This window comes from Kwoniella botswanensis, chromosome 1 (genome assembly GCF_036426115.1).
Source record: "Kwoniella botswanensis chromosome 1, complete sequence".
NCBI classification, from domain to species: domain Eukaryota; kingdom Fungi; phylum Basidiomycota; class Tremellomycetes; order Tremellales; family Cryptococcaceae; genus Kwoniella; species Kwoniella botswanensis.
In genome coordinates, this window is record NC_088599.1 from 5,228,068 (window position 1) to 5,250,408 (window position 22,341).

The window sequence follows — 22,341 nt, forward strand, 5'->3', positions numbered from 1 at the left end:
AGTAGAATAAGATACTTATCGGTTGTATACCTACATAGACTCCTTATCACTGTTGTACTGGCCTTTTCCATCTTGCATACATCTCCCATAGTACTCGATGCATACATGATTCGCTCTTGCAGCTTGAGTCTGTTTGTGTTACGTAATTTGTGTCTGGTGTACCCTCTACTATTTGGGATCTCGAACGAAATAACACTCTCTGAACAAGGGAGTATCTCTGCGTAGATACATAACAATCTTTCTACCTCAGTCTAGATATCAAGCTCGCCAAGCTCAGAGCTCCTGCAATCAGAGGGATACCTCTGTGATCAACTCGTCGTAAACCTGACCTGGACACTGCATGATTCTTATCCTGTCCGGGAGTGTGATCGGCTAGCTCAAAATGCACGCATTCCACCAAACCCTCCTTCCCTCTTCTTCGATCCACCATTCGTTGTTCCTATCGAACTTCACCCCATCTACGATCTACCCTCTGCCCAAACCAGTCAACGACACCGTACCAGAAGCCAAGGTGATAGGGAATCTGATCGTAGCTGGAGGAGAGAACTTGAGGGTATTCGAAATTAGAGAATTGCAGCAATACCCGGATATAGAACATATACAAAATGGCAATGCGGAAGGGGACGAGGAGATGGAAGAAGGTGAAGAGAGGTTGGGTGATGGATTCTTCGATGATGGTCATTCAAAGGTACGTCGTTTATAACCCTCATTCCATCCTCTACCCTACCCTATCTTATCCTTTCTTACACCTTTAGACGTCTTTATGGTGGAACCATGGGGATCAATCATGCTGATTTTGTCATTGATTATTGTGTGGTATGCTCGTAGAGAGATCCCGTTAAATTGGAAACACGAAGAAAATTACACTTGTTAGCTCAATATGAGCTGAATGGAACCGTAACTGGGTTATCTGCCTTGAGAACGATAGAAAGTAGTGTCGATGGGTTGGATAGATTGTTGGTATCCTTCGAACATGCCAAGGTAAGTTAAGACGAATCTTATAATAGTTTTCGAAACCTGCTCAATCTTTCCCCCACGGAACATCACTGATGTTGTCCTCTGTCTCATATCAGATGGCCCTCCTCGAATGGTCAAGAGGCTCAATATCAACAGTCTCCTTGCACACTTACGAAAGATGCTCTCAGATGATATCAGGGGATTTACAGACTTACGTGCCGATGTTACGGACGGACCCCCTATCTAGATTGGCAGTTCTTAGTCTGCCAGAAGATAGTCTGGCGGTACTGCCGGTCTTGCAAGAACAGTCGGAATTGGACTTGATAGAAGGGTATGCTCGGTAAGTGAACACCACGAAAAGGATTTATCCGAGATGCCATTCACTCTAGATCTAAATGATGTAACCTTTTATACTTAATTGCAACTTTCTACCTCAGTGACGTTCCGTACTCCCCTTCGTTTGTCTTATCGCTCTCCGATGTCTCGCCGAAACTCAAAAACTTGCAAGATCTCCTGTTCCTTCCAGGATTCCACTCGCCTACGCTTGCCCTCCTCTACTCTCCATTACATACCTGGTCAGGAAGGTATCAATCCATCAAAGATAACTTCTGTCTCGAAATTCGTACTATCGATCTCAGTTCTGGTGGAACCTACCCTCTGCTCACATCGGTAACCGGACTACCTAGTGATTCGCTATATCTCGTAGCATGTCCGGCTCAACTTGGAGGAGTGATATTAGTAACCTCGACAGGTCTAGTACATATCGACCAATCGGGACGTGTGGTCGGTACGTCCGTGAATGCATGGTGGAGCTACGCGACAGCCCTCAAATCAGATCACCAATCTGAATCTAGGAAACTATCACTGGAAGGATCTAAATGCTTGTTCGTGAATGAAAGAGATATGCTATTGATCTTGCAGAATGGTGATACGCACCAAGTTAGATTCGAAATGGATGGCAGGAATGTTGGACAGATTAAAATTGATGAATCGTCGAGTACGGTCCCGCCGCCCTCGAGTGTGGTCATAGCGGGCGATAAAGCGTTGTTTGTTGGTAGTGCAGAAGGTGATTCCCTCTTGGGTAAGATCAATGAGGATAGGGAAGTCTTGTTGAATGGCGATCAGAGCGTGAAGAAAGAGGAAGTGAAAGATGATATGGACGTTGATTGGGATGAAGGTATGTGATTAGTCCATCTGACGGTCCTATCCTTTCATCTGCTAATACATTCTGACGCCGATAAACACTTCACTCAGACCTCTACGGCGATATGAACGATCCTTCGAATGCTGGGCTAGCGAATGGACATCAGAAAGAGAACACTGGACCTGCTAAGATATCCGTATCCACCTATGACGTACTGGAAGGTGTAGGCAAGATCATGGATATCGAGTTTGGGATAGCAGCGACGGATCAAGGGGTAAGCTCCACCAGTTTTCATTGTCTGTATGTCTCAGCTGATATAGAATGTGATCAGACTCGGACATATCCTCAGCTCGTGGCGATAAGTGGAGGAAGCAAGAAATCTACTTTGAATGTATTCAGAGTAAGCGGTATTATTCTTCACCGCTAGCTCAAATACTCATAGAAGTGATATTCCTAGCGTGGTATCCCCATCACCAAACGACGCCGGTTCAATGAGTTATCGTCCTCAGAAGCGGTGTGGTTCCTTCCGATCGATCGACCTTCAGCCCAGAAGTTCAAGGATATACCGGATTCAGAACGTACAACAATGTTATTCAGCACGGAACGGAATGCTACACGAGTAAGCTTACTGTTGGCGACATTTACCCTCCAAAACTAACTTGGCACTTGTAGATCTTTGCATTGTCGAACAAAGCCAATCCTGAACAGATTGGTAGAATAGACGGAAAAACACTCAATGCAGCTCCATTCTTCCAGAGAAGCTGTGTGATGCATGTTACCGCTGCTGAAGTGACTTTACTGGATAACAGTGAGTGACCTCTGATGTTATGTTCGTCAGCGCAATTTGCTGATGCAGTAGTAGACGGAAAACCGATACAGGTGATTTGTCCTAAGTCGGACTTAGCTCCCATATCGAGCGCGAGCATATCAGACCCATATATCGCAATACGTAGACTGGATGGAAGTGTATCGTTCTTCGTTGGTGATACTGTGGCCAGGACCGTGACAGAGGTACCGGTAGCAGGAGAAGGATTTGTAAGTTCAGTTTCGCTCTGTGTTGCAGGTAAGATCTGATGAATACCCAACAGGAAACGCCTAAATGTCAGGCAATCGAGGTGTTCTCAGATACGACGGGTATATACCGAACATTCGAACCTGCTCGTAATGCAGATACCACCCAAATGAATGGGCAAGCTTCCACATCTCGATCAAATGCTATCAAGCAAGGTCAACAATCGCGAATGCAATTGACCCAACAACAGATCAAACGACTTCAAGAGCAAGAACCAGCAATTTCAGTCGATGCTCCAAGTATGGAAACCGCTATGAATGCTTCTAGAGGTACACAGTGGTTATCCTTCCTGACCGAAAGAGGGGAACTCCAGATACGCTCGTTGCCTGACCTGAGGATTGTACTTCAGTCTGATGGCTTGGGATCATCTGCCCCGACTTTCACCGATGATTTAGTCGATGGAGTGTTGAAGGACGAAGAGATAGAGGATGAGGTGAAACAGATGGTCTTTTGCCCCATTGGTAAGGGAAATGTCCGACCTCATCTATTGGTAAGCTTTTGTGATCCTTTCGTGTAGAACGCACGACCGGTCAAGCTTACGACTCACCGATTTACTGCAGGCACTGCATCAATCCGGACGATTGAATGCATATGAAGCTCAACCTAGATTCACGGTAGATTCGTCAAGTCAAACTCGACGTTCATTAGCTGTCAGGTTCCGCAAAGTACACACTCAACTATTACCTATCTCAGGTGGATCAACCAAATTGCCTTATACGATCATTCCATTCGACGAAATTGAGGGTATAACCGGTGCTTTTATTACGGGAGAGAAGCCTCATTGGATTGTATCAAGTGATGCCCATCCGCTGAGAACATATGCGTTGAAACAAGCTGCAATGTCTTTTGGCAAGACTACGCATCTGGGTGGGAAAGGTGAATACTTCATTAGGATCGAAGATGTGAGTTCATGCTTCTGAATCTGGTTGATAAGTCATAGGATTACAAGCTGACATCCGACAAACAATTTGAAGGGCTCTTTCATCTGTTATCTCCCACCTACCTTGAATACGGACTTCGCGATTCCATGTGATCGGTATGATATGGATAGAGTGTATACGTCCATTGCATTCGATCCTACTTCCGCTCATTACGTTGGTGCTGCAAGTATAACAGTACCTTTCCAAGCGTATGATGAAGAGGGTGAGATACAGATAGGTCCTGAAGGTGGGTGAAGGTTTCCTCACAACAGTGATTCTTACAAAACCGCGTGACTGACGTAAGAGATGTTGTTTACAGGTGAAAACCTCATACCTCCTACCAATCAACGATCCACTCTGGAGCTTTTTTCACAGGGCTCTGATCCATGGCGAGTCATCGATGGATACGATTTTGACCAGAACGAGGAAGTGCTTTGTCTCGAAAGCGTCACTCTCGAATCTCCTGGTGGAGATGGTGGCTTTAGGGATTTCATAGCTGTTGGAACTGGATTCAATTTCGGTGAAGATAGAGCTACGAGAGGTAATGTGAGTTGATCATTCCCCGGACCATCCTCAATGAAGGATATATGTTGATGTATGCTGCTCTGGAAAATTAGACTTATATATTCGAAATTGTGGAAACTGTCGGTAAAGGTGGTAAAGCCGCTGGATCAGGTTGGATCTTGAAGCTGAGGGCGAAAGATCCAGCTAGAAATCCAGTATCGGCAATAAGTCACATTAATGGGTATCTGCTGAACTCGAATGGCCCGAAGGTGAGTCGGATGTCCCCATCTGATACGTTATACGGTGCTGGGAATTGGCGAATAGCTGATGCGTACCATGCTGGGTTTGGGTAGATATATGTAAAAGGTTTCGACGATGATCAACAACTCATGGGTCTCGCCTTTTTAGATGTACAAATTTACGCTACCAGTATCAAAGTTTTCAAGAACTTTATACTGGTTAGTGATCTGTATAAGAGTTTCTGGTTTGTATCGTTACAGGTAAGTCAATTGTCCATCACCTTGTTCCTACGCATCAGAAGTTGACCGATCTGCTGTCTACTTCACAGGAGGACCCATATAAACTCACGACGATCAGTAAAGACCTGCAGCCCGTCTCACCTGTCGTGACTGATTTCCTCGTCCATGAGGGACAGTTAACATTCATCTCGAACGATAGAGAGGGGAATATGAGAATGCTAGATTTCGATCCTACTGGTGAGCTGACTGTAATCGCCTCTTTTCACTCTGACTGATTAGCCGACTTTCGATTTCATCAGATCCCGATTCGCTGAATGGAGAGAGGGTATTGCTCAGAACAGAATATCACACGGGTGCTCCTGTGACTACTTCCAAGGTCATTGCTAGACGTAAGACTGCTGAAGAGGAGTATGCACCGCAGACGCAGATCATCTATGGTAAGTGTAACTTCGGGGGTCGTACGCTAGAGCCATGGTATAGAAAGCATGAACTGAAATTGGATACTTGATATTATAGCCACAGCAAATGGAGCTTTGACGACATTGGTATCTGTCAAGCCGGCGCGATTTAAGCGATTACAGTTGGTGTCGGATCAATTGGTCAGGAATGCTCAGCATGTAGCTGGATTGAATCCCAAGGCTTTCAGGTGAGTACAGATTTTCACCGTGTATCCATACAAAGTCTCTAGAGCGAGAAAAACCTTTCTATCTATTTGAGTGAAGTTCATCAAGTTGACTTCTACGCCCTGATGAACTTGCAGAACCGTCCAAAATGACCTCTTACCCAAACCATTATCAAAAGGTATCTTAGATGGTACACTCCTATCTCACTTCGCACTTCAGCCATTGAATAGACAGAAGGAAATGATGAGACAGATTGGTACGGATGCTGTCACTGTTGCTAGTGATATAGCTGCTCTGGGAGGGTTTTGGTAAATGCAAAATGCGAATGCAAACCGATAGCTTTTCGAGACATACAGTATCGTCTCATCAGGATTTTCAAGCAGAGTTCCAACGCAGTCGCTCGTGCAAAGCTCCAGAGGTTAGCTCAAACAGTCCAACATCTTGTGGCCTGACTGCAAGAACCCATCGTCATGAGCTCTCCCTTGTCAACAAGCTACGAATGAATGTCCACTTGACTTCTCGGTATTTGATGTTGGGGTGGCTCTGAGATAAGTAGTAACATACCGTATTTCGTGATATTTCTATACGGTACAGTGAATGGTATCATCCCGTTCTTCTCTTGCTACGAATTTCCAGAATCGACCCATAGTCCAAACACAGTGTCACAGATGAGCAGCAAGACTAATATTGGATACTCGATGCGAGGATCAGAATCGTATCGTAAGAGAGCAAGAGAGAGGGGAGGGTGAGTCCTTCTGGACAGTACATAGACCTCATTCCCATAGCATTCCATGTTGTAGTGCCGGACTGGAAGGGCAATTGAACTAATTCTATGTGACCTCAACCATCAGGTCGATAGTCGCTTTAGGGCAATTCCATCATTCATTAATCTGCGGGCCATTCGATCCGGCTTTGACTATCACTTTGGACCTCTCATTGAGATGTCAAGATAAATCACATGGTACTTCCGACCACAATGATGTAACTCGAATACATGAATAAACAGATAATTGTAGAATGATCGAACAAGGTAGGAGTAATACCACCTCGATTCCGATCGGATATGATTCTCATCGATTATCTCTAAGAAGGGTCGAGCTCACTGAGTTTATGAGAAAGTTACCAGGAGAGAGTTCATCAATATCATCGCAACAAGGGAAATCATGGATTCCAAAGACAGAGTGTAGGTTTTGGCCATTACAGTATGTTGATTGCCAAGTCTCTCGACAGCTGAATTCTGGAGAACGACTGTAGTGATTATTCTCATCTAAGATCGGAATTGAGTGTTACCCAGGACGCTCCAGGTCAAATACAGAGCAAAGTGGCCGGTGAGTGAGAACCAATCAGTCATGCTACCCCTCGTCCATTTTATGACACACATGCTTTATCATCTAGATGTGCGACGCAAGTTGGAGATTGAACCGATCTTGAACGATTGGGAGGAGGGATGTCTCTCGGGAGATGAGAATGAAAATGAAAATGGGAGGTAGGAACATTAAATTCTGCCAGCAGACCATGGTAGGAGTAGGGTAGCTCGATGAGTCGGTATGGTCATCGACCTAACGGTTAGATGACATGTCAGAGATGACTGTTCCTTTCAAGTGACGAATTTGCAGATATCATGCTGTGGCAGAAACAAACCTCCTTTCTCCTTGCCTTTGTGTATCAAGAATGTTGCACAAGGCTATTCGTAAGTCCAGATCGGAGCGTGATATCATGAGTACGCGCTCTACGTGGAAGGAGATGAGGGATCCTTTATTTCGCAACAAGCTACTGGACTGCTTCTTGGTCGAAACCCAAGTTTCATGGTACCGCTTCGAAGAAGGTCGCAGCAAGGTATATAAAGCACATTCATGCTCGTAAAGGTTTGCCTTGATGATCAACGTCACCTCTTGAATACTCTACCTGATAAACGAACCCACGGTGTATACTGACTATCAAATTCCAACCATGGACGAATCAAGTGCCGAACAACAGATTGCAGATCAGCGCACTATCGACTCTGCTGCTAGTTCTGATGTAATCTCTGACGACCAAATGTGAGTCACTTATATCCATGGAACGAATCTGCGAAGGCTGATCCCCTGTTATAATGTATAGTAAGAAGACTTGGAACGACACTACACATTTACATGGCAATTTGTGGCGATCAGAATACAAAAATTTGTGAGTCGATTTATCATCGTTTAACAAGGTAATCACATAAAATCTAATGATGACTATACTCTGTCGCACTGTAGTCATGGCAAGCTTCCGTTATTGTTGAACGACATCTGTAAATGCCCTGACTGTCCCACAACTGGCACCCAATCGGTCGCGGTAAACAGTGAATTTCATTTCGATCATGTAACCAGAGAAAGCTCGATGAATAAAGGATCATTCATGCACAACAACAGTTATCATTTTAGGACCAAGGGCTGCGAAGAATGCACAGAAAAAGATAAGCATCATATACCGAAAATGAGCTATACGGAAGTTCAAGCTAAGTATACTGGCCCCAGTCGAACGACTGCAAATGCCGTGCAATTGAAGAATAGTGAGTTCCGTTCTACTCTACTCGATGATATGTGTCTTCTTGATTGAGGATGCTGACACACAATCATGCTCTGTATTGGAATTACCAATTACCAATACTCTACTTTAGTCTTCAATCGTCAATTTCATCCGGCTTTCACCCAGCATCTCCAGTCTAAGCTGACGGGAACATCAAGCATCGCCCAAGCTTACCCTGCAGAGGCAGCGGATAACAGTGCTACCGACGCATGAAGGAATTCGAGCGCTTACGTTAGGTGATTCTCAAATGCCACCTTGATTGAGGTAGTTCAGTTTGTTTGTATACCAGCTCTCTGATTGTGCTGTCCTATTTCTTCCTGATATGTAAGCTTTGATTTTGAATGATGTACTCGTCACATGCATTCATCACCTGCAGAGGTACATGCCGGCCAGTGTCTAGTCCAGGATGTGGCATAGTCACATCCTTTGAGACGATAGGGTTCCGGTGACGGGGTGTTCAGTGCGGGGTAGACCGCTTCGACACGTCCACCTCGTACTACGAGGTACTCGTACTCGTCATCACATCCACAACCTACTAAGGTTACTACAGTGGATGTATCACCATCGCATATCGTATCAGGGAACACTAACAGCATCAGCTGGAGCCCATCATGTCACTGAGCCCATCACAGCAAGATGCTCTCCATCAGCTCCTAGCAGTGACCGCTTCCTTCACGCCCGCACAAAAGGAAAGAGACGAGAGGTTGTTAAGAGAGAACGGATGGAATGTGCAGGTGGGTATATCGTCCGTCCTTGTCTTCCTTCATGACTTGCTCATTTTCTCCGTTATAGGCAACGGTCGAACAGATATTCTCACTTGGCAGCTCAGCAGCCGATGTACCCAACGACGCTACTTCATCTTCCACCCGTTCCTCTCTTAGCGGATCAGGCTCTAGACCGATAACATCGAGATTGGAAGTGGAAGATCATCCCCTTTTACCTAGGCAGCCAGTGGGTACGAGGCGACTGTCCGGGTCTCAGAGATCACCCAGATCTCCCGGTGGACCCGGTACGTCCGGTGTGGGGTTGGGCTTATGGGGTCTAGTCATTTGGCCTGTATCTATCGTTTGGGGTATAGTAGGTGGTATATGGTATTTCATAAGTAAGTGAAGTCTTCTTCCTCTTTAGTCGAGAATATTCCGTGCAGAGGTCTGATCCTTATTTGTTATCTCACTTGATCAGTTCGTACCTTCGTACCATTATCATTATTACCTCGACTCCCTTCCTTCCTTCTCCCACCCTCCCAACCTTCTTCCTCAACTTCGGGCAACCTCAGACCAGCTCAAGATCCCACGACGACGAGTCTAAGATTCATCAGAGACCTGGAGACTTACACTCGATGTTCGTCTTCTCAAGGTAATCTACCCGACTTCTACATCGGTCCATATAGGGAATTCGTCCAACATCTCAGGAAAGAAGGCAAATTAGGCTTGGTAGTGATCGTCAGTGGCGAACATGAGAATGACGAGGAGTTTAAGAAGGATGTATTGACCGATGAGGAGTTTGTGAGAACTTTGAAAGAGAAGGATATAGTAGTTTGGGGTGCTGATCTAAGTAGCAGAGAGGGATATCAGGGTGAGCGATACACAAGCTTCTATCCCCACTTTCGTCCTGATCCAGCAACAACTCGACGATGATCACGGAACGTATTGCTAATCGAGTGTATATCTTCTCATAGTCGCCCAAACCCTCCTTCTCACTACCTATCCCTCTTTGACCTTTCTGTCTCTCTTACCAGTCCCGAACTCTTCTACACCCAAACTTACCATCCTTACTTCCCTGAGCGGCTCTCCTTCGACAACCACCAGCACATCCAATATCCTTCAAACGTTGACCACCACAATCTTACCCAGAGTGACACCGTTCCTCAATCGACTCAAGAGGGAGAGATTAACATTAGAAGAAGCCAGACATCTTCGTGCAGAGCAAGATAGGGCATTCAGAGAGGCCGAAAGAAGAGACAGGGAAAAGATGGAGTTACAAAAACAGAAAGAGGAATTGGAGAAAATAAAACTACAAAGGATTCAACGTGAAAAAGAAGAAAAAGCGAAATATAAAGAGAATCAAAAGATATGGAGAAAATACGCTAAAAGGCATTTGTTACCTTCCATTTTGTCTGCCTCCGCTAGGGATGGTACAGTGAAAGTAGCTATAAGGACACCGTTATCTTCTGAAAGACATATAAAGAATTTCAAAGTTTCCAATTCAACTTTGGACTTGTTCGTCTTTATCGAAACGCTTTTAGTCGATGATGACGACGACGAGGTAGTTGACCAACCTCCAAAAGGATTCGAAGATGATAAGTTGGAGAATATCAATTGGGAATTTGATATCATTACTTCTTTCCCTAGGAAAGAGATCGAACCTACTACAGTGAATGGCGAAGAATTCTGGAAGATTATCAAAAATGCCGGGGGAGTTTTGTTCGTGGAGAGAAAGAATGGCAGCTCCTGGGGAATGAGGGATGGTGAACGAGGTGACGATGAAGAGAGTGATGAAGAGGAGATCATCGATTAACTTGGATTTCAGTTATAATTGATTTCTGATTTTCACTGCTAATTGCATTACGGGGTATACGAAACCTGTTAGGTTGCATGTGATTATAATGATGTTAAATAAAATGCATTGTATCGTATTATATACATATACAAAGAGCAAGATGCAGACAAGAGTTTCCGTTTCTCTCATTGTAACTGACTATATTCAACCTAATTCTACTAACCCAGACTATGTGGGGGTTATCTTGAATGTCTCATGCTTTCTTACTCAGAGCGATTCTTTTCATCTCCTCGACAGTATATTCCACCCCAGCAGGATCGATATCTATCCATTCGCCTTCTTGTAATTCGGCTTGGGATTGGATTCTTCCGAGGAACGTCTTGAGAGCGGTGAAATTGATGATTTGTTCAGGTAACTTGTTTGTTCGAAGCATTGATATAATCAGTACCGTCGCAACCTCTTACTTTGGTAAGTGCAACCTCACCTGAGTTCTCTCCAATCCTGATGTATTCGGAACCACCCAGAAATAAGTGTACCCTTCCACCTCATCTTCGTTCCCGATCGAATGATGGGGTAATCTGAATATACGTGGTTTGGTAGCGTCGAATGCTTCTACAATTATCTTGGACATCCGTCTCTTGGAGAATTTCCCAGATGTTGATGCGGAATGTACCGAGTGGTTCAATTCATCTGTCTCGATCTTCACTAGTCTTTCGGAACCTGGCTCTTCAACTTTCACTGTTGCTTCTGGTTCAGGAGCAGGCGAAAGAGAGGAATCCTGATCTGGATCGTCCGTTGACTCCAGCTTTACTCGTCGAGAGGATGTTATCTTATTTATGTCACTCGATATCAAATCCTCTTCTTCGACCTTCACTTGCGCTCGAGTCCCTAAGCCCTTTTCTGATGTCATCTTCTGACCGATAGACCGGATAGCAGTCTTCTTGATTACGCTCTCATAGACATCCCATATCTTCTTACCCACAAAACAGACTATTTTGGGTTTATATTTAAGGAATTTGGCTGTAAGGTTGTATACGTTTAGACGCATTTCCAAAGTTGAGAGTTCAGATTGCTAAGATACGAGGATCGTAAGTCCCTAAGACCGGAGATGAAAAGGTTGCTTTTCACTTACCTCGGAGGTTGGTCGGTCGACAAGATTAGTCTAATAAGCATGTCATCAGCGAAAACAAGCATGAAAGCATATCAGGGAGAAAACCGTACATACTAGTCCATATCCATATTCAGGCATAAGGTGATCCTCCGTTGGATCGAGTAGCCTAGGTGTCAGACCTATGTTGAGTCAAGTGTGATACAGGTCAGGTTAGATAAATAATTCAGGTAGTGATTAGAATGGCTACCACAACGAATTGTAAGATGTGTATTCACCTGATTGATGTAGCGATCTCTGCAGGCAACATAGTCAAATCAGCTGACTTGAACCCTTGCAGTATCGAGCAATGAGGAAGCTGGCTTACCCAGAACTTATTGGTTGGGTGTGAGAAATGATGTCCCATAGTAGATGACTTCTTTCCTGGGTTGATATAGATTATTATATCATGTCAGTCAAGCGTCAAGAGAGATTTCGTTATTTGCGAACGGACCTGGACTAAGTAGATGTATGGCCATATCAGTCTCCATTCGATCTGGCATTTATATCTCGCAGCAAGCTTCACTCACTTTATCCCACAGAACACGACTGTTAGGTGATCAACGTGCGTATCAGCACAAAGAAGACTTCTCTAATTGATCAAAAAGTCATTACAGATGAATGCTCACTATCCAAATCATCCCTCAACAGATCATTGACAGGTCTCAAATGCTCATACAATTCTGGCGGTGCATATCCTCTAGGTTTCTTTCCTTTGCCTTTGCCTTTCACTTCCACTGTCCCAATCTCGTCCGAGTCTCGGCCCCGCTTCTTCTTGATGGGCGTTATGGCGGGTTCTTCATATTCACTGTCACTTTCATCTTTGCGCTCTATCGATCTTCGTCCTTTCTGTCTGACAGGTGCCAAGGGTAGGCTCCTTCTCTTCCTTGGAGAGGCAGGTATCTCCACCACCGGTACTTTCGCCTTCGATGGTGATACCGATCTAGATGGCCCAGCGAGTTTACTGGGAGAGGTGGAGTTGGAGTTAGAGGAATAAGCGTATTTCGCTAGATGATTGATGAAAGCTTTAGAAGCTGGACTTGGAATTGCTTTGTCTTCTTCCATCGTTGTCCAGTTAAGGGACCTGAGAGGACCAGTGAAGGGCGTTGATCTCATACAAGATCTTTCCAGTCGGTCTGAAAAGAAGATCGAGAAGATGATATAATCTGATGGGAGGTTTGATTGTGGTGGATCTTACAGGTGGAGGCAGGAAATCATGAATCATCCACCCACTAAGTCGTAGTCATGGCTGATCTCACACTGCCATCTCATGCATAAATCATTTCTCTTACTCTGAGATCCAGCACGAGAAGGGAATCTATCAGCATGCATGTATAGCCTGACCAAAGCATACCTTGTGAATAACATCTACCAATAAGGCCAAAACGATCGACCATCATATCACATAGTCTGGAGCCCCCGACGTCCACATCCACGTCGCGTACAAGCAAAGTCAAAATCAACATTCAAGTCACTGTTATAGTCTCATCTACATATCTATCAATGGTCATCCATGGTCATCCAAGATGTCCACATCAGATCCACAGCGTCCCGATGGACCTTCCAGTCAACTACTGACATTTACGACCAAGCCTACTCCGGCAGAGGTGACGGCCATCATCAATCCTTCTAACAAACGTCGTCTTCTCATCACCCTCTCTTTCCCACTACTACTCTTATTGGCAATCCCATTCTGGTGGTACACTACATCGATCGAACGTCTGCCATTACCAGTGTCGCGGATAGATGCATTGGCGGATCTCAGTGTGAGTTCAGCTCGACTACAGCCATACACCCAGATAGATTGGGTGATTGTGTTTGTGGGCTAATGGAGATTCATGTAGATACCCTCTTACAGAGGTAAGATCTTGTTCACAGCAGACGAAGAGGCGTATCCGAAATCTGCTCCTGGTAGACCGGTATTCGAGAATAAAGTGATATGTCAATCGTTAGGCAAGGTAGTGACGGATGGTGTAGACGTGATATACGAGAGGAAAAGACCTCAGAAAAAGAGGAATTGGGATTTCATTTATGAAGGTGAAGATGATCCGAGTGAGTAATACCCATTCGATTCCAACTCCTATGCTTATCATATAGAAATATATCCGGAGCTTTCGATTTCTCATCTGACCTGGGGTCTGATTTTGGTCTTATAGGAAATCCGACTCCTTTCAGAGTTCACATCCGCAGATTTCAACATGCCAATACCTCCTGGCCATTGGAACCATATGTCCAACCACCCGAAAAAGGTTTGATGACCAGTGGGATCAAGCCTGGTACTTTGGTCATTCCCGTACATCCCGATCAGATAAGCGATAGGAACTTGAAATGTACGTTGTCCTTCTCTCACCTCGTAGGGGAGTGATTAATCAAATTTGGGGTGGTTCGGTTCAGTACATTACAAGATCGCGATGATAAATTCGATATTATCTCTCTACCCTCCTGATCCACCTACTATACCACTCAGAGCACTGAAATATTCACCTAATATCACGCTCAGCTTCGTACTGCTCAATGAAGATTCTACGGAAGGTAGCTATGTGAGAAGTTGGGAGATAGACGATGCCATTCAAGGTGTGTACACAAATCCCAGACTCCTTCGTGTTTCGGTAACGATTCTATACAATTTGTCTGACAATGCTGAGTTTGTAGAACATTTCATACCTCACCTGGAACCATTGAAGGACATATTCAACTTTACGATTGAATCTCAAATTTTACATCATGCTCCTCTAACGTTCGATCCTACTCTCAGCGATGCCCCTGCGATTGGGGACCCACAGTTAGAAGCAGCATTAGAAGCTGCGCGAGAAGGCGACGAGGAAGCAGAAGAAGTAGCTAAGGAATTGATTCAAGAAGATAATACACAGACTTGGTTAGTAGGTGATGAAGACATGAAGGTGTTTGTCAATTCGGAACGATGGTCTCTAGGTGAGTTGATGATTATGTGATGACCGGTTCAACAGCTGAACTATCGCAACTGACGAATGTCATGGGATTGTAGATTCTGGAAGTACAAATAATCCTGTATTGAGGTTTTTGTTGTACGTTCCGAAAGAGAAACATCGTCCTATGAGATTAGTTGGTCAAGGTGAGCTTTATTTTTACTCAGACTACATTGGTAGCCTTCCTCGCTCAGCAAATGGGAGTATACACTGACTGATGAGATATCGTTCAGACTCACCTCATTCATTCCTCTTACCTCAATTCGGTTCAGTCTACCTCCTCAATCCACCGCCCACCCAACCTTCCTCCTCAGGTGAAACATACCATCTACCTTCTTCAGCCTTGACAAGCTCCTTCCATCTATTCACCCAACATCTATACTTCCTATTGGCTATACCAGAATTATACGATCCAGGTAAAATCCACTTACCTCCCTCGTCTTCGCCTCTTCTTCCCCGTTCGCAACTTTGGCAGCCGATCAGTTCATGGCAGATACACCAGGTATTGGAAAGTAGACTAAAAGAGAATTTCGAAGAAAGTAAGAAAACGTTAATTGGAATTAAGAGGTTGGTCGATAAGATCAAAGAGATGAAAGTGGGGAAGAATGTAAGGGATGATGTGTCAGGTGCTGTAGAGAGATTAGAAAGTGTGAGTTTCAGTTGCAGTCACAATCCGATCGTGTGTGAGGTGACTCGAGATTTGAGTGAAATCTATTGTACCTTTCATCTCTTCTGAGATATGGTAGATATCTGTCTGGTTGGTTTAGGTGGATAGCTGATACCGATGTTTTATTGGATACTGATATAGATCTCATCTGTGAAATCACCCTTGGAAAACTTCATCTTATCTAGAGATTCAGTCAACCTAGCCAATAAAGCTTTCTTCGATCCCTCAATGATGGGTTTATTATATTTCGTAAGTGATCATTAGCATATGTTGTTTTTCAATCATTCAGCCACATATACCTGCTCTTCTTTTCCCTTGCCCCTTGGCTCAGTTACTGATTTCCTACTTGTGATGTTGGAAATATAGCCCGACGAACACAAGTTTGCTGTGTATACTCCGCTCTTCGCTCCTATTGCCGTACCGTTGTTATTAGGGTTGATCAAGGAGTTTATAGCTTGGAAGAAAAAAAGGAGAGGTAGCATTAGGAATGATGATATTGCTACGGGCGAAAAGGTACAGGTCGAAGAACAGTCAATTAGTGATGGGACAGGAAATGAGGAGAAGATTCCAGATATTCCGAGCCACGGAGGAAGTACTCCGTCTGGGATAGAACCCAATCATAGAGTGTTGCGATCTAGATTGAAAGGATGACGTTATGCACCATGTTAAAGTACCGCAACAACCATTTTCTTCCATTTGCAAAATGAGATGCATGGTGAATACCCAACTATATATAAAGGAAAGACAGATATATGATATCGCTTTTATTCTAGATGAAATGGGTATGTATTGTGTTGTATTGAATTCAGTAAGACGATAAGGCTGGTCAACGGACAAGGAATAACGGTGAAGGTTCAAGTTTTTGAGTTACTTTATATAGTATGGTATAATAGTGTAAATAATGAATGTAATCTGACTATTTCCAACTCTCCTACATACCTACCACTCTGCAGCTCATCCCCCTTTCCCTTATTTTCGACCAGATCAATCACTGGTCGGAGCCCTCTGCAGACCACTCAAGAGATTCTCAAATGGTATAATATCCGAATCGGGTCTAGCTGCCGACCGTTCCGTCCAGGCAGATGCTGTCGATTGATGCCTCCTGTGTTTTTGTGTTATCCCTGTCGATTGTGAATAATCACTCGCGCTGCCGCTGCCTGTAGTTGAAGTTTGACGGGGTGTAATGGGTGTATTGATATATGATGAAGGTGGTGGGTTCGATGAGGATGATTTGGTGTTCGTGTGGATTTGTGCAGGTGAAATTAAGAATGGATGTTTCGATCCCGATCCTTGATTTCGAGCTGTATTGTTGATGTTGTTGGTGCTGTTAAGGAAAGTCATGTCTACTTTTGGTCTAACCGGTGGATGGGAAGTAGAGGGTGATGGCCTTCTGTTTGATCCAGGAGAAGCAGTGATCTTCAACGGCGGAGTCGAATTGATAATTGGTAATGGTAATGGTAATGGGTAATTATCCAACTCTGATCCTGGACGAGGTAAGAAAGTTGATTGATGATTCGGCGTGGTAGCTGTCCAATCTGTTAAAGTTGATAATCTACCTTCTGACCCTGGAGCAGTACCGAATATAGATAATATATCACTTGGTGTATTAGATATCCTGTTGTTGTTATCTCTCGAGAGAGAATGGGCAACTCCAGACGGTCCAGGTCCAGGTCCAAACGGATTTGGTTGTGGAAGAGGAGAAGAATTATTATTATTATCATTTTCGAATGTCTTGAATAAAGCTAATTGAGCGGCCTTCTCTTCGCTTGCGGTAGGGAATCTTTGAAGCGGAGTAGAGGTGGAAGTATTGGTAGCACGAGTGGTATTTGCATTAGTCAACGTCTCAGCGCCGATGTTGTCGTTCGAAGTAGGAGTCATCGTCGTTCCTGTTAGTGTCTCGTATGCTGTTGTGGGCGAATGACCATGTGTCGAATCGTTGCCGGTAGTGACAGGTGTAAATTGAGTGACATATGATCCCTCTGGTGTATATGCCGGTAAGGCCGTACCTCGTCTTGAATCAGGTGGGTTGGTAGCGGCATATTGTGATCCCAATAATGATCTCACTCTCTCAGGAGATGAGATCATATTTTCAGGAACACTTGCCAAACCACTCGTATTCGTACCAAGGGCGGTTTCAGGTGATCTGGGGGTTCTTCCAGTACCAGTCGAGTTGGTATCATTTGGACTAATGGGTGATCTCCATCTCTCGCTCAAACGCTGCTGTAAGGCCTCATCATACGAGACAAACACGTCATCGAAAGACGCTACGGACCGATTAGAAGCGGCACCAGCTGGTTTCTCGCCTGGGTGATTGGGCGATCCGTTACCGTTGGTAGATGGACGAAGAGTATGTGTCGATTCGCGCGAGTTTCTTCTTATGCGTGTGGAACGACGTTTGCGGAAGATCCATATTGTAAGTAGAGAAAGAAGTATGATGATTGTCAAGGGAATAGCGATACCAAGGATTATCTTGCCTTTCAAGCTCGAGAGGAAATCCGCCTCACCAACGACCCTATATTACGACGCGATACCAGTCAGCTCGGTCAGAACGAAGCTTATGGTGATGACAAGTCCACGTACAATTGGTCTAATGTGGTTGAATCGGTAGTAAGTACCACGAAATCTACCGCCATCTTCTTGGTTCCCAAGTTGGTCATCGTCACTTGATTAGCTTGAGAACTGTCTAATCCAGTTTGGAACCATAGTAATTCATAGGTCATTTGCCACGGAGACTAATGTACAAGACAGGATATGTCGGTGTCTGAACTGGTCATGCGTTACCGAGCTCATCACTCACTGTCAGATTAAGTGATGGCGCGACCACCTGCCCATTGAGTGATATAGAAGCAGATCCATAATAAGGTCCGACCGTTCCGTATACATACACCGCGGATCCTGTAAATGATGAAACTCAGCACATATTGTCAATTTGGGACTCACTATCAACTCACCTGATCCGAAGAAAGTGACTGCCGATCCTTTTCCCTGAGTCATAGACAACGTCTTATTGAAATCGCCATCCAGCTTGCTCGACTCGCTCAGAGCGTCCGAATGAGCATTAGGATTTAAATGTGTCCAATCCCCTTCATATCTGATGCCGACATTTACGTTCTCTATGGGGTTGAATGCGTCATCAATGGTGACATTGGAATAACCTGCTGCTTCCGGTGGCCTGACACCGTCTATACCCCAGAAAATCACTTGTTGACCATTTGGTACCGTCCCAGAGTCCCATACGACGTTATGTGCACCCAGGGGAAGATTGTACAACGTGAAAGGGATCACTTCGGACGAAGAGGATGAAACGGCTTTGGAACATGCTGTGATGGGTGAAGAGGAATTGATAGAGATGGTAGCTTGACAGTTGTCAAATGCTGGTACTAGCATGGTGAGTGATGAAGCTATGAGAAGGACAATAGCTGTCAGCCTATGTCGATGGGATTTTGTGATTTGGACATTCCTTTGTCCAAGTGCTGAGATCAGATCGAAGTGGAACTTACCAGTGATGTTGAATGAGATGATGGAGTTGGAACTAGAGGTGAGATGGAGGGTTTCGTCGTACCCATCTGACTGTTTTGCATAGCCTGCTGTCCAGGGTGAAGAACTGCTTGCACCGTTCGAAGAACCATAAGAGAATAGTGGAGATCTAACAGCAAACGAGATCGTCAAAGATGTTCTACTGCTGTATTAGAGAGATACAAAACTCACGTATCTGAGATGAAGAACGCGCTACTTGAGGATGAGGACGAGGATGCAGAATTGGAAGTCGATTGATCACGTCGAAATACCGTACGATTTGCTGAATGGGCCATCCTGTTCACCATTCACCTTTTGCCTATAGATCATGTACTATACAAAGATGAAGGTAGCGACAAGATGAGATCTGGTCTGATGGATAGAACAGAAGTGGAAGACCGAGGATGCCTGTGGGATATCGAGTGAAAGGCAATGGTGAGCTGCACAGGCCAGCTGGTGAGTGGATCAGGTCAAGCGTGATGGTATTGGATGGATCAAACGGTGAGTTTCGATCAGCAGGTGTAGTTTTCTTCCGGATTTGTGGGCTTGCTCACGCCATTGTTGGTAGTCGAGGAACGTTAATTGGGTAACTTGTGTATTTTGAGGAGTTGTGTTTGGTTGTTTGTCTGTTCTAGTGTGTTGTTGTGTGTAATCTTCAGATCGCTCGGTCCCTTATCGTCTATGATGGCTGAGGGAAGAGCGAGAGAGTTGGGTATTCCTTGGGATGTCAACCAAGCAGGGTTTGTCTATGTGTATGAGCATGAGTATATGTGAATGTTTGAAAGTGTCAGAACAGCAACAGCAACAGTGACGATGGATCCTCCATGCGAAAGATACTACAGATTTTGGATTTACTCAGCGATCTCATACCTCTCACATCCCACGCTTTGCAGATGAAACGCCATCTCTCCAATTGGGATATGAGAATCGCTCTGTATTATGTTCCCCTTGTCACGCATGAAATTCCTTGGGATCAGCGACATTGGGAGTCTCGTTCCAAGGGTACCCATCCCGTCTCGTCAATTCGTCAAATTCTAAAAGCATAATGAGATGATGAAACGTTCCTTTGTGATGTCGTGCATATTTGATTTCGGTCAATCCGCCGCAAGAAAGACAAAGGAGTGATTGGATGGTCTGTAATTGCCATGGTTGGCATGCAAATGAGATCTAACGATGTTTGAAAGGTCTATGACAGTGTGACAGCGCCTTTGTTGCTACTCCTTATCCTTCGTCATCGTTGTTATACTTCTGCAAACCCAAATGATACACGTGGCAACAGCGTGGTCAAGACCGTTCATCTCCGGCTATATGTTGGTACCTTTTCCCCGGAGACATGATGCCGAAAGCGGAAGGGCATTCGTGGATTGTTGGTGGGGTGCCCCACAGCAAAGTTTAGCTGGAATGAATTCGTTGGGGATCACACATCACACGAAGAAATAAACCCCAAAAGCAGAGGAATGCAATTTACTGCACTCGCTCGGTCAGTGGCACGGGCATTTCACTGCAGTTCACTCACAGGACATCCTTTGTGGTTCATGATTTCTGATACACCTGCTCATCAACGATCATGGGTCCCCAACATCCTCCTTTTAATCCATCCTATCCTTCTCGTCCCCAAAAAAAAGTAAAATAATAAAGAAACAACACGTTGCAATCACCTTCACACTTTGAACTGGACGATCAATCAACACACGTCATCTTCGACTTCCTTGTTCCAGTACTTCCAATTCACCAACCCAACCCAACCAGATCATGTCTATATAACAACTACACAACTTGACAGAACACCACAAGGACATTCACTTGGATAACACTCACTTTAGCAAACAAGGATAATAAGGAAACAAACAACGGATTTCATTCGCCTCAACCTCAGAGTTAATCACCCTCCGACTTTCAGGCTCCCATCGCTTTACACAACATCGGCTCTTGACGAACGTTTTACTCATCGTGAGTTCTCCCTAAATGATGGTTTACATATAATCAATAGCTGATCGATGTCATATATCAGACTACCTCTCAATAATCATGCACTCTTCATCCTTCTCTTCACCTGAATCAGGTCCATCCTCCCAACGACTCATCTTGACCTCTTCTTCACCTACCCACACCACCGAATCAGGTTATTCCAGCGACCCCGAGCATGAGCAAGGCTCAGAATCACCCACCGAATCCGAAACGTCCATCGAAGAATTCTCACCCGAATCCAAACCTGTCAAACTTCCATCCAACAATCAAGATGTTAAACCATTAGCATCTCGATATCCCAAAATATTCGCCAACCCCCCTCTCCCTCCTGCTCCCTCAGCTAGACCCAATCGAGTTAGGGGCTTATCACCTTTGACATCAGTCAGCACTACTTCCAATTCGCCTTCATCAACGATGGAAAAACAGTTTCAACCTAGATTACCTAAATCTCAACCTCTGTCACGAGCTTTGTTCAATCGATCGCTCTCCGATCCTGCTCCCCATGCTCAGGCTGGTATCTTCGGAGGTGTAGGAAAGAAGAAGACTAGTCAGAAGGTCATCGTTCCTACGAAATCGTTCAGAACGACTTTCGAATTGGGTTTGTCAGCTAGTGAATTGGCTAGAAGGGCTTAACCGATATCATGGGACATCAAGGGAAGGGGAGAGAAGGAAGTATGTAGTCGCGCCAGTCATCGAGGTGAAAGAACGATATTGGATATCGTACAATACACAACTATCATTGTACATAACATCAAGAAGTATTGACCGAACAACATAATCGACAGATATGTGTATAGGAAACACCACATGAATCCCACTGAGAAGCGACGATGAAGAGGAGAAAGTGGAGGTTAATTAAAATGGGTATGAACAACGAGGAGGAAACGAGGTTGCCAAGTCATTTGTATACAGATTGAAGAAGATGAGTCAGACCGAAGATCATACACTGTACATAGATAACATACAATCAATTCAGACTCAATTACAGTATGTCATGTTGCAAACAATAACATAACGAAAATAGGTATCTGGAAAGGGAGATATGAAGTGGAATTCAAAGTTCATTTTCGTATCTTTTTCGGAACTTAATCAATGCATTTTATGTCATGTCACGATTACTCATGCCTTAGCAATGATTTGTGATCCAGTCCAATGCGATTGTGGGTTCTATGGTGATTTAGTGGTGGGCTGAAGGTGAACGAGGTGATGAGATGTCCAGCTTGGCATGCTGTACATTGTGTATCGGGCAAATCCAAAGTCGTCATGAGGCGCCGACTTTCAATGACATGTCTGCCAGTCTGCTCAGAGATAAGAGAAGCAACTGCCATGCTCCTACGTTCATGCATA

General features: G+C 44.6%; 7 protein-coding genes across 7 annotated transcripts; 5 read left to right on the top strand and 2 right to left on the bottom strand.

The window, feature by feature from the left end:
* Nucleotides 1-382: 382 nt before the first annotated feature.
* Nucleotides 383-6,011, top strand: L199_001991 (protein CFT1; the record flags this gene model as incomplete). The annotated part of the gene is made up of 20 exons (XM_064887741.1): nucleotides 383-688; nucleotides 829-981; nucleotides 1,074-1,297; nucleotides 1,395-2,134; nucleotides 2,212-2,375; nucleotides 2,433-2,501; nucleotides 2,559-2,720; nucleotides 2,774-2,909; nucleotides 2,958-3,136; nucleotides 3,190-3,262; nucleotides 3,380-3,663; nucleotides 3,734-4,075; nucleotides 4,148-4,340; nucleotides 4,413-4,639; nucleotides 4,711-4,866; nucleotides 4,951-5,097; nucleotides 5,166-5,313; nucleotides 5,376-5,513; nucleotides 5,593-5,722; nucleotides 5,837-6,011. The coding sequence occupies 20 exons, from the start codon at nucleotides 383-385 to the stop codon at nucleotides 6,009-6,011; spliced, it is 4,146 nt and encodes a 1,381-aa protein (XP_064743813.1).
* Nucleotides 6,012-7,649: 1,638 nt separating this feature from the next.
* L199_001992 (uncharacterized protein) lies at nucleotides 7,650-8,465 on the top strand (the record flags this gene model as incomplete). The annotated part of the gene is made up of 4 exons (XM_064887742.1): nucleotides 7,650-7,738; nucleotides 7,800-7,865; nucleotides 8,201-8,235; nucleotides 8,344-8,465. 4 exons carry the CDS (start codon nucleotides 7,650-7,652, stop codon nucleotides 8,463-8,465), a joined length of 312 nt encoding a protein of 103 aa, XP_064743814.1.
* Nucleotides 8,466-8,863: 398 nt separating this feature from the next.
* L199_001993 (uncharacterized protein) lies at nucleotides 8,864-10,769 on the top strand (the record flags this gene model as incomplete). Its single annotated transcript, XM_064887743.1, has 4 exons — nucleotides 8,864-8,986; nucleotides 9,045-9,354; nucleotides 9,435-9,827; nucleotides 9,931-10,769. 4 exons carry the CDS (start codon nucleotides 8,864-8,866, stop codon nucleotides 10,767-10,769), a joined length of 1,665 nt encoding a protein of 554 aa, XP_064743815.1.
* Nucleotides 10,770-11,004: 235 nt separating this feature from the next.
* Nucleotides 11,005-12,963, bottom strand: L199_001994 (uncharacterized protein; the record flags this gene model as incomplete). Its single annotated transcript, XM_064887744.1, has 7 exons — nucleotides 11,005-11,166; nucleotides 11,236-11,823; nucleotides 11,884-11,913; nucleotides 11,977-12,041; nucleotides 12,138-12,156; nucleotides 12,227-12,282; nucleotides 12,528-12,963. The coding sequence occupies 7 exons, from the start codon at nucleotides 12,961-12,963 to the stop codon at nucleotides 11,005-11,007; spliced, it is 1,356 nt and encodes a 451-aa protein (XP_064743816.1).
* A 461-nt stretch (nucleotides 12,964-13,424) lies between these two features.
* On the top strand, nucleotides 13,425-16,161 carry L199_001995 (uncharacterized protein; the record flags this gene model as incomplete). Its single annotated transcript, XM_064887745.1, has 9 exons — nucleotides 13,425-13,664; nucleotides 13,743-13,950; nucleotides 14,055-14,228; nucleotides 14,293-14,472; nucleotides 14,551-14,829; nucleotides 14,903-14,989; nucleotides 15,077-15,492; nucleotides 15,652-15,759; nucleotides 15,877-16,161. 9 exons carry the CDS (start codon nucleotides 13,425-13,427, stop codon nucleotides 16,159-16,161), a joined length of 1,977 nt encoding a protein of 658 aa, XP_064743817.1.
* A 333-nt stretch (nucleotides 16,162-16,494) lies between these two features.
* L199_001996 (uncharacterized protein) lies at nucleotides 16,495-19,322 on the bottom strand (the record flags this gene model as incomplete). Its single annotated transcript, XM_064887746.1, has 6 exons — nucleotides 16,495-18,022; nucleotides 18,091-18,242; nucleotides 18,308-18,405; nucleotides 18,462-18,911; nucleotides 19,011-19,156; nucleotides 19,219-19,322. The coding sequence occupies 6 exons, from the start codon at nucleotides 19,320-19,322 to the stop codon at nucleotides 16,495-16,497; spliced, it is 2,478 nt and encodes an 825-aa protein (XP_064743818.1).
* Nucleotides 19,323-21,054: 1,732 nt separating this feature from the next.
* Nucleotides 21,055-21,627, top strand: L199_001997 (uncharacterized protein; the record flags this gene model as incomplete). The annotated part of the gene is made up of 1 exon (XM_064887747.1): nucleotides 21,055-21,627. The coding sequence occupies one exon, from the start codon at nucleotides 21,055-21,057 to the stop codon at nucleotides 21,625-21,627; it is 573 nt and encodes a 190-aa protein (XP_064743819.1).
* Nucleotides 21,628-22,341: the final 714 nt, after the last annotated feature.